Below are 11,595 nucleotides of genomic sequence, written 5' to 3' on the forward strand. Positions count from 1 at the left end.
TCAAATGTTCGACACAAAAATCGAAAAATTGGTTTTTCTGAGACAGATGGAGTAAGCTTTATCGCATCCGCGTGATGGGGAGTAAGCTTTCTTAAAAAAGATGAATGGGTATATATTATTTAGATAAATCTAATCTTCTCCTTTAGACATTGTATGACAATAAGCTAGTCGCGTTAACTATGGAAGACGCACTTCACTGCCACCCTCCGCCGCTCTCCACAATTGCTTCTGGACGAAGCTCGCAGCAAGTAAACCCTAGGAGCCACGAGGGAATAATAAGGTTTGGTAGTCTGTGCACTTAGGGTGTGGGAGAGGGATTAAATGGCAAGCTCAGGGGAAAATACAAAAATAATGCACGCGTGTTATGCCGTGTTGATGCCCGGACTTAGTCAAACGAGTTTTGGACCGCGATGATACATTAAAACAAGATTTTGGATCTCAAAGTATACTTTGGAAGATCATAGATCTACGTGACACTTCGCTGCAACTGTAAGTACCGTTTATGAACTTTACTCAAAATAAAATAAGACAATGGGGAGATTTATAGTAGTAGTGGTAAACTGGTACCCCCCAACACAAAAAAAAAAAATCTATTTTGTTTTGTTAGAGGGGAACTACATGACATGATACATATACACCTAACTGTCAGGTAATATTATGATAAGCCTATACTGCTTTATAGAATTAAACGTTATAGTTTATGTTTTTTTATAGACTACTACTCAACAAAATAGTCTTACATACTATGATAATATGTTATTTTATCTCAAATGATCCTCTTACATATTATGATAATATGTTCTCTAAAATATAAGTTTCTTATGCATAGATATACATGGATTAGTTGTTTTAAAAACCTCAATTAAATTATTGTAAACAATATTATCATGTGTATAATTTATATTTCTCTCTCGCAAAGCACGTGTATTTAGCTTTTGCGATAGAAATTTGGATCATCTAACCACGGGCAACTACATTCAGATCGATATGAAAGTCAGAAAACACAGGTGATCTGCTCAATTTAGTTGCATCTCAGGGAAGACTCATATGTCAACTTTTACCAAATACTCCCGCCAAAACTTTCAGAGAAACAAATGATAGATTCCAGGACACTCAATGCCTCAGACGAGATAAAGTATGACTGCAAGCTAGTCCTGCGATTCGAGGCATTATTTTCTTGACTACCATGTTCTTCTATAAGCGGAGAAGCATTCGTTCTTTGTACATTTTTAAAGAAAGGTTCGCGGTTATACAGCCGCAATATAAGAAGTCAACATGTGTACCCTCGCCGGTTTGCAAAATCATCAGGCTAATTTTTACAGGTTTTGCAGAAGAAACTTATGGACCTCAGCAGGTAGGGAGTGAGCTGGTTCGGCAGCTTAACTTCAGCTGACAGTATATTCGCAATCCAGCAAGCGGGTAAGTATCTCCTGACAGCTCGGACGATCTTGGGGCTCTGCCCAACAATCTGCATCAAACAAAATCAATACTTCGCTAAGCTATAATTGAAACCGATACACGTTCGCACAACATCACTCCGATCATTGGAGTATAACTATTGAAACAGCTCTGGTATAAAATCAGATTTACCTGCAATTAACTTGCCAAGAGGTCCTTCAGGAATCTCGAGCCGTGAACCTTCGTTTGCAACAGTATATACCACCTACAGTGCGCCAAATCCATCAGGTTCGGGCAACAATGCCATGTGAAAGAAATTATGTTGGCCAAGTACATCAACAAACTAGAAACATAATGCATGTATTTTTTTTAACTGATCATGATTACTCTGCTCTCTTTAAAGAAACAAACGATTTGAATCAAAGGTAGCTCCAGAGCCCCAGAGGATTAACGGTCATGTAGTTCGAATCTCATGGAATAAACATTTACTACATCCACTCTAAAATAAAAGCATTTTTAAGTTGTTTAGCATAGACTAAGAAGATACCAAAAGATTTCCTTTTAGTTACTTCAGTGGAGAATTTTTGAATTTTGAATTGATTACATTCTATTTCTAAGCATCTGATTGGCTCTGCAATCATGGAAAAATTGAAATAATGGAAATCAGTGCAAAAATGTTTATATTATTGTACAAAAGTTGAATCCTAGATATGCTTATATTTTGGAACGGTGGGCATATTAGCTATCAATCATGATGGAACTGTTTTGATACAAGGTGATGGGTGCTTACTTGAACTGGGGAGATCCCATCCCAGGGACGACTCAATGTGCATAGCTCCCACATGATCACACCAAGGCTGAAAATATCACATTTCTCTGTGAAGGGTTCGTTCCTTATAAGCTCAGGGGCCATCCATTCTGGGGTGCCAGCAGAGGAGTTGTCAGTCATAGGACTATCAGTCATCACTCGGGAAAGGCCGAAATCACATATCTTGACGGTCCAATGCTTGTTCACCAGGCAGTTTGCACTTTTCAGGTCCCTGTGAACTATCTTCATGCGATGTATGCACATCAAGCCCCTTTTAAGTAAACAGAATAATTTGTCAGGTGAGAATTATGCTAAAGAGGGAGGGCTATGAAGTGACGTCCGCAAGACAGGACAATTATATTAGTCTTCTGTTCATAATATGTAATAGTAATACCAGCTAATAGAAATATGTAGCATGATAGTTATTCTACAATGAGATACCTGCAAATATCACGAACAATTTTCAACCTCCTGCGCCAACTGAGCTTCTTTTTCTGACCACTCATATGGATGAGATAGTACAGCGATCCCATTTCCATATATTCCGTTACCATTGACAAGTGTGGTGGTACCATGCATGCCCCAAGAAACAATATAACTACATAACATAATAAGAAATTTGGTTTAGAAAGTTACAATATATGGTAGCTGCATGATATCTAGTGCAGAGTTGCTGAGCATTGTAGTTTGAGTTAGTCAAGTGGGTCCTTACCATTTGGATGGCGCAGACGGCTGAAAGGAAACAGTAAAGTAATCAAAGTTAGGTGCATATTATGATTAAAGAACGTTATTGATACAGAAGGAAACATTCAACCATAGTATAGGTACCTCAGGATATATATCTCATTACAAAAATCCTCCATGTTTTCAGTTGTAAGATCCTGCTCTAGAAATACTTTGATAGCAACATCAGTGCCATTCCATATACCACGGAAAACCTCCCCAAAGAATCCTGATGAAGCAATTTGATGAAAAAAAATGTTAAAATATGAGCAGGCAAATAAGAAAGAAAAACTTTCATGAGAAAGCTTTCCCAAAATAAAAGCAGACACTGGAAGTATGAAAGACATATCAAATGGTTCAAGCATACATGTTCAGCACCATCCCTGTTATTATTCATACATTCGTATTCATACTTATTATTAATACCATGATGGTAAACTCCTAGTCTAAAGAATAATAACATGAAAAGTTGGTGACACCATGATTCTCAGAAAATAAATCGCTGTTCAGCTTTGCAGTATCCAGGAGTATATTTTTGTACCTTTTTTTCAACATGGAATTTGGTGACAACAATGTTTAATGAAGTATGGATATGGAAACAAACAACAATAGCAAGTCAATATCTTAGGGGAGATTGATCTTTTTTTTTTCAACACCAAATTTGATGGATCTAGAGTAATTTCCACAGGCCTTTTATTAACAGTTAGGAGAACGGCCATATTGTTTTTACTTTTTGTTGAATTGAAAACATACTAGAAAAAGATAGCAGCACAGCAAAGGTAGCAACAAAACAAAGAGTAAAGAACAGAAGTATAGCATGTAGGTAGCCAGTTTATAATAGAATTTGCTAAATTTGCGAGACGAAGTTCAAGTAACTTGCCTATTCCAACCCTTGTGCCAATTGTTAGCTCAGAGAAATCTATGTTCCACTCTTCAAAGGGCAATAAAGGTTTGTTAAGAAATGAGGAACTCTGCAAAACCTTTTTCCACGCCGATACCATCTTTTCTTTACTTACATAATCACAAGCACTGCTTGTTTCAGAAATTTGTGCCCTATATTCATGGGGAGAAGAAGGCAGTGACATAGCTTTCTGAGTGGAACCATTTCGGTTCCTTGAGCCATTGTTGGTAGCAACAATTCCCCCAGATGTATCATCCTAAATTGAAACGAAATTATGAGTCCAAGCAAGTGATATTTTAAATGATAGTTATACTTCCCAACTCACACAAATAAAGAACAAATGCAGATAAAACAATGGAACTTGAAGGAGCATACATTATTTGGGCAATCATTTGCATTGCTTTGGTCCTCCCTAACATATGAGGATGAACCTTCATTAACATGATCCCTTTGGAGGCGATTTTGCTTTAGTGTTTCATTCATAGCCCGAACTGCCCTGTCAAAGATGTAAGATTGAAACAATGAATTCCTGATGCTCAATGAGGATATCTAGCAAAATACTGACACATGCTTATTTAGGATATATAGAATCAAGATACAACTCAGATAAAAATGTGCTGAGGCACTTCATATACTTTGGTTGAAAGCAACAAGCACACCTACACAACTCTGAAAACAACATTCCAACTCAAATTTCATCAGATAGTTCAAAATAAGAGTTACCTCACAATGTCATCTCCAATCTCAGGCGTGATGCTAATGCTTCTTCCCCGAATTCTTCGAGTTTTAGATGTTGATGCACCACCTAGACCATCTGATCTGCAACCATATGCATGGCTCATTCAAATGAATTTGCTAAGTATTTTTAATATTAATGAACAGAAGGTTCAAAAAAGGAAAAAGTTGGAAGACAAATGTTTCACCCATGAAAAAGGTAGTAAGAGTAAATATGAATGGCCAACTCACTCAAACACTAAGTCAATGAAAAAATGCTAATTCGTCTGGTTACAGAACATGTTGTTTTTGACATGTATAAGTCCAAAATTCAAAACTTAGTATAGAACTATAAATATGTTTTTAAACATTTAGAATGGATGTATGGAAACGTATGCATAGATTTATAATAATTCGTGGCCAAAGTTGTATTTTAGAGACTGTGTCAATGTCCAAAGTCACACGCTTTTGTCACTAGAAATAGAAATTCAAGGTATGTGGCTGTGCCACTGTGGCCCACCATGTGATAGATACAACCAAGAATTTCTTCCTGTTAATTTTTATCCCAGAATGCTTGCAGAAAGCTAATGTATGACATGTGAATGGAGATCAGGCATATAACAAAATGTGCTCTCTCAAAATTGAGGCTTGCCACTATGAAGGGTAGCCCAAAAACTACGTAGGTTTCAATCAAAATTCTACCGAAAGACTTACATTTGCAACACTGAAATATATAGAATTGCCACTAGCTAAAAGAAAAACATGTTAAAAAAGAAAAAAAACTGAAACATGTGACTGTAAACTATTAAGCTCAGTGGAGAATTTATGCACCTTCGACAATATTGTTCCACAGAACAGAATTAAACAAAACATGCAAACTTCAGAGAGAAAAGAATAGTTATCAAACCTTGATGTAACTCCACTTTCTGCATATTCCTGAAATGACTGCTGCTCACCACCTAGTATAGATCTTGCCCTCGTCTTCATTAGTGGATGCTCAGGGCTACACCAGGAAGCAAAAGGAAAAACATCGAGCGTGAGAATAGCAGCAATGCAGGAAAAAGGAAGGCAATGGAACAAAAGACAGACATGTTATGTTATAGATCACTGCTATAATCATGAAAACAACCACCACTACATTAGCATCTAGAAACATAGGAAAGAAACAAACTATAATCATGAAAACAAGCACCACTACAATGTAATAATACTGGTGATATTTAATAAGATCACAGTGAATTAGTGGTTATTTCTACATAGGCATACAATTACAACTCCAAAATGAAAACATTTCTCTTCCATAGGAACTCTTTGAAACCTAAAAATAGACAAATCAGCATGCTTGTCAAATAAAACTATGCCACATCTTTTACGAGCAACAAATGTAAAACTGAAAACAATACAAAGGTTTAAAATATATGGCTGGCGTAATTAATGCCTGGATTTGAGTGGAAACCTTGAACTAGCACCACGAGGTTCTTCAGCAACTCCTCTCCTCTGGCTTCGCCTCCAAAAAGCATTTGCAATATTTGGCTCACTGCATGATGTGCTGTTTTAAAGAATCAAGCAACCGGTAACTTAGGTAATGCACTGAACAAGAAGTCAGAAATATTGACACAAGTATCGGACCATTGCAGTGCAATCTATGTATCAGTTAGGTGCTACCTTAATTTCCCCTCCGAAAATGTTCTTGATCTCAACATAACATTGCGCAATGAACGCCCAGATAGATTTGATGAAGCTTCAATTCTGCACTGAGATTGAGATTGAAAGTTTTCATCTTGCTCATTCAAAACTCTGGGTTGTTCTATTAAACTAACATAAACTTGCAAGTCGGCAAGAAAAGAAATAAATAAAATGCAGGAATTATCTGATTTTTGAATGCTTCTACTTTCCACAGGTGTACTACTTGAAATATCAATAAGCAATATTGTTCTGTACATGTTTGATGTTGTTTCTTAAATCTTGGCAACGGACATTTCTCACACGGTCAAATCTTCTATGTTTTTACCTTTATTCCACTGATCAAAAGATTTACCTATGTAGTCAGCATACTACCAATAAGGTTCCAATCAAGATCAACCACCTAAATAAGTGATGTTATAAACTTTTTTTCTAAATGAAACAAATGCATATATGCCAGAGCTAGAGGAATACTTGATGTTTTAGTTTTATTGCACATATTTGTATTTAGAGCATTCCTACCCAAACCCAATAATGTGAGCCATGACAGTGATCACTCTTCAGTATAGTGGAAAAGGCTGTCTTGAGAAAAGGTAAGGATCTGTTATTTTTCCACAGATTAAGATAAGAGTTCAGCCATGGTTGACATTTTTCTTTATCAAGTATTTTGCCAGACACTCAACATGGAAACTAAAATGTTAGTACGAACCAGCATGGCAAAACCAATTACATCTGATTTCTCCAATTATCAAATTATTAACTGTCATCATACTCAACGATGGGCGAGTTACAATATTGGAGAAGGTCATGAAGAACCGAATCACAGAGCTAAGAGGAGAAATTTAACATATACGCATACCCTTCAGCTTCAACTTTATCAGATAATCCATATAGAGGACTATTGGGCTCAAGAGGGGAATCACAAGAGTCATTTTCAGCTGAATCACTCTCACCAGCAGCAGAGATATGTGATATAAAGATAGCCTTGGCTGAGAAAGGAATCAATTGCCCTGGAAATCGCATAAGATCAACTAGCAGCTCCATTGAGTTCAGTGAAACTACCACAGACATGTGTTTGTAGGAATCCACAAATCCAACTCCACCATCATCAGGTAGACCCTATGAAAAACATGAACTCTTGGTTTACAAGAAGGAACATGGAATAGGGAGAAGAATGAAAAGGAAGTCAACATACCACTACAAGTTTACTCTCAAGACCAACAGCATCCGCCAGAACCTTAAACAGGATAGCTCTGGGTCGGCATGATCCATGCTTTATCTGCCCTAGAAGTTGTGGTCCTTTGTTTCCAAAAAAATGGTTGTCTTCAGTTGGCGATCTTGCTGGACTTACATCAGGATCTAGGCTCTTGAAGCAGTCAAAAACCTGTTCCAGAACAACTTGGAAGTTTTAAGACAAATAAAGTCTGCACATCTGTAAGCATCAAAAGTGCCCAGAGATGATAGAATAATATTGAACGACTGATTATTCTTAAGGTGAGCTCATAATGGGAAATTGCACATGTGGAAAGCATACAACTGTATCCACTTTGTAAATACTGAATAACATACCAAGCCAGCTATTTTCTTTATCACCAGAGCTGGACTAGAATTTAATCCTTTCACAAGTGCACCACTAAGTTGCTTCAACATGAAAAGTTTCCTATCTCTCTCAGCGTCCACAATAATTATGTCAGCCTTAAGCCCATCTGCTTCAAGAGTTTGAAGGTCATCCAATGATGGTATTGTTGGGAAATTTTCCTTCAGCTTTTTATCCTGTATGAATGCATCACAGGACAGAGAACTTCATAACAACAAAATGAGAATATCAAAGCTCAGAAAGAAATGAAACAAAGCAAAACTTCCCCAAAACCCTGAATCAAATAATCAAGGGAAGATAACCATTGTGAAACATAACATGCATATTCCTTTTTTCTCTTTATCCCTAATCTATAGGAACTTGCTTCCTCACTGAAGTTCATCAAAGGCATTTGGAAGTTTTTCCTTGGACCATAGAATAATTTGTTCTGTTTCCTGATTTGGCAATGATAAAACAGTATCATAATGGAAAGCTACCCCCAAAAAATGTTAACCAAGATCTATACAGGAAAGAAAAAAGCGAAACTAGGTAGAATAGACCTTCATTGAAACTGTTAGCTTAAACAGAGCCACAGAAACACCAGGAGGACCAGAACAACAAAATATGCAACCCAAGTCCAATCTTAGCATCTTTTACAGCAAATGCATGATTTACATGAAGTAGAAAACATCTACTTCCTCCATCCAGAAATATAAGGACATCTAGAATTTGAAATTTGCCCAACAATATAAGGACATCCCCAATCACAACCATCCCTCATTTAATGTTTCCACCTACTTCTCAATCTCACCCAATCACAGCCCTCCCTTCTCTCAACCTTAATCTCTCCAAAAAGCTCCAAAACACCCTTATATTGTTGGATGTAAAAAGCCATATGGCATGTTACAGCTAATCTAGTTTGGTTATTTTCCTAAAATATGTCCCCAAAGAACAGAAGAGATTTGTTTAGAGAAAGTTCCTCACCGGAATTATTGAGTAGAAACCATTAGGGATGAACCCTGAATAAGTCCCTGTTGACCACAGTAATTGAGAAGCCTTCCAAGATGAGGATCGTAAATTGCTCCGAGATTCTTTATCAGAAAAAACATTCTGTTTTCTTGATAAGGAAACAGACTCTATCTTTTCCAAAAAGTCTGGTGGCCACCAACTCTGTTCACATGAATTCGCTTCGGATTTCCCTGAACTAGTTGGTGTATCGTCCATGTCTCAGACAATGGAATTACTCATTTCCAAGACTCGTGAGTCACCTTATGCATGTATAACAACTTCGTATTTAACACAACCGCTGATCAAACTAGTCTGTATCTGTCAAACAAAACAGATATTAATAAATATCAGAAAATTAGGAACCAATAAATTAACTTCTCCTAGTGAGGCCATCTAAAGAGTTCTCTTGTATCACTTTGTATCTTCTTTAAAGTACCACCACACTAATCAGCAGCTCCAAAACAAAACCCACTTTCAACATATCGCAACTATGGCTCCTTAATCAAAGGGTTCATCGTTTGGCTTTATCCTTGAAAAAGTTAAACAGCATATTTGCAAACGAAAAATAATTTGTAAATAAAATTTTTATATATGTGTTTTTAGCAATCTAAAAGCAAAGGCTGAAAATAAACTACGATGAAAAAAACTCAAAATCAACTCCAAATTTAAGGTTGATAATTCAAATTTTGGCCTACAAGCATAAGAAGAAGCGAAAAGATGAGGCTGCAAGTTCCAACAGTAAATTTGTCACTACTAAACTAATGAAGCAATAGCGGACATTGTTTTGTTAATAATAAAATGCGTTAAATCCTGGCAGGCCGTTTAATAATACAGTAATAGCAGCAAACTTCAGAATGAAAAACGTACATTTTCTTTTAATTCTCTTAAGATCAATAGACCACTTGATAGTAACATCTAACTGAAAAAAGTGGGAACATGTGAACTGCATGAGGTCTTCATATTTCCCAGGAGAAAGGGCATCTCCTGTCATTGGCTCAGCTAACAACTTGACGGTCTACAATGATGCATTAGCAACTAAACAGGAATGGATCAAATCTGGCTTTATCATCTGATGTGCATCCTAAAGACAATTACAGTCTCAAATGTATCCAACATGAAAAACTGCCGTTGTGCTTCAACTTTATCACAACGTTCCAGGATAACATGCAAATCTGTTGCAAAAACAGCAAGTTGATAGCAAGAAGTCATGGGCAAAAAAATTCCAGCCACCCACTGTTATCCAGGTAAATGTGGGCATTGTTCCTGATGTCGGCCAAAACTTGCAGTCAATTATTCTAAGGAATCAGTAACAGTGCCCTATCCATCTATTGAGTAAACAGAATATTACGTTTTATGATCTAGATTCAGGCTCCTTATTTATCTGAATTGTACACCATAGTAAAACCACCAGTGAAAAACATAAGGTAGTACACACAAAACAATCACCATAGCGCAGTGCCTTGCCAAACAGTAACTAAGTATGGTCCATAATTCTGTAAACTACGGCGCAGTGGTGAAACTATAACTATAGCCGAGCACCTTCGCTCCAGCGGCTATTTCTGGCCAAAACTGATCAGAATCAGAATGGATGCACCTCGCATCCTATGATTCCTATCCTATGGTGCCACGAGACAAGACCGCCAAGAGATATTTTGCGCGGTGAAGGACTAGGACTGAAGTTACCGAACCATACAGACGGCCGGATTATACTAGTGGAGTAGCAGCAAACAAATCTGCAGCAGAATTGAGCGCATTTGCGCTAATCCGACGGAGTCTCCAACAGAATTGGATTCAGATTGCTCACAGTAAGACCTCACTACACACGAGCTAGATCAGAACGCAACGAACCCAAACAGGTCGGATGTGGCTTACCGACGCGAAGAGCAGTCAGGATGGATCTCCACTCCACTCCACTCCACTCCACGACAATCCAGTAGATGGGAAGGACCGGAGTACGGATTGGCGAAGATTCCGAGGCGTCCTGCTTCGCTCCGGTCGGAGGAGGCGTACTCGGCCGCGACGGCGACGGCCTCTGGTGCTCCCGGCGGCTTCGGATTCGAGGGAGCGGGACGGCCACGTCGTCCAGGCAGCCGCAGACCTCGATCGCTCGCTCGCTCGCTCGCAGCAGGCGATTTGGCGGTAGGTGGGCAGTAGGTGCGGTGGCGGAGGCAGGATTCGGGGGACAGGAGGCGAGACCACGTGCGAGGAGCCTACGAACCCGTCGCTCGCGGCGTCGCCACTTGCCGCGACCCACGCCGCTCCACCCCCTCCGGACACCAGGTCCGGCACGGCGGGCCTGCGCCTGCCCCTCCACCACTCACTCCACCCAGCCGCCGTCAGCGGCGACGGTGCGCGCGGTCAGTCGCCGAGGCGCCGAGTCAGCTGAGACGCGGACGGGGACGAGGACGAGGACGAGGAAGTGGTTGAGAGTTCGAGACTCCGGAGAGAAAAACTTAACGAGAGCGCGGCGAGAGAGGCGGCGGGTGGGAAGAATGGAAAGAATGCTGCTGCGACCGAGTGAGCAAGGACGGTCTCTCCTTCCAGCTGTTGGGGGAGGCGTTGGTACGCACTCTGCAGTCTGGCTTGCGGCCCGCGGGTCAGTCAGCACGGAGGACGAACCGGCTTGGGTGTTGTATGAAATGGAACCTGCGTAGGCAGTTTGTGTGTAGGTTTTATTGCAAGTACGGTGCTTTTATTAGTTTGGATACTATACTAGATTTTAGGCCGTATTTCATGTACTCCCTCTGTAAAAAAAATCAATTCTTCGATTTTTATGTTCAACGT

The 11,595-nt window shown here is 39.2% G+C and overlaps 1 protein-coding gene across 1 annotated transcript; it reads right to left on the reverse strand.

Annotated features, from left to right (window-relative positions):
* Positions 1–988: 988 nt before the first annotated feature.
* On the reverse strand, positions 989–11,326 carry LOC102703349 (probable serine/threonine-protein kinase SIS8). The gene is made up of 17 exons (XM_006644444.3): positions 10,684–11,326; positions 8,788–9,129; positions 7,797–8,000; positions 7,423–7,611; positions 7,087–7,346; positions 6,210–6,293; positions 6,001–6,093; positions 5,452–5,547; positions 4,554–4,649; positions 4,206–4,326; positions 3,810–4,086; positions 3,035–3,158; positions 2,919–2,938; positions 2,648–2,804; positions 2,189–2,477; positions 1,591–1,663; positions 989–1,468 (listed from the first exon to the last, which is right to left on the reverse strand). The coding sequence occupies exons 2-17, from the start codon at positions 9,025–9,027 to the stop codon at positions 1,386–1,388; spliced, it is 2,406 nt and encodes an 801-aa protein (XP_006644507.1). The 5' UTR covers positions 9,028–9,129; positions 10,684–11,326; the 3' UTR covers positions 989–1,385.
* Between the last annotated feature and the right edge of the window lie 269 nt (positions 11,327–11,595).

This window comes from Oryza brachyantha, chromosome 1 (assembly GCF_000231095.2).
Source record: "Oryza brachyantha chromosome 1, ObraRS2, whole genome shotgun sequence".
Taxonomy (NCBI): domain Eukaryota; kingdom Viridiplantae; phylum Streptophyta; class Magnoliopsida; order Poales; family Poaceae; genus Oryza; species Oryza brachyantha.

Coding starts and splice junctions, on each gene's coding strand:
- LOC102703349 (XM_006644444.3), bottom strand. CDS start 9,027: ATGGACGATACACCAACTAGTTCAGGGAAATCCGAAGCGAATTCATGT. Junction 8,001..8,787: donor GTTTCTACTCAATAATTCCG/GTGAGGAACTTT, acceptor GCATTCATACAG/GATAAAAAGCTGAAGGAAAA. Junction 1,664..2,188: donor ATGGGATCTCCCCAGTTCAA/GTAAGCACCCAT, acceptor GGCGCACTGTAG/GTGGTATATACTGTTGCAAA.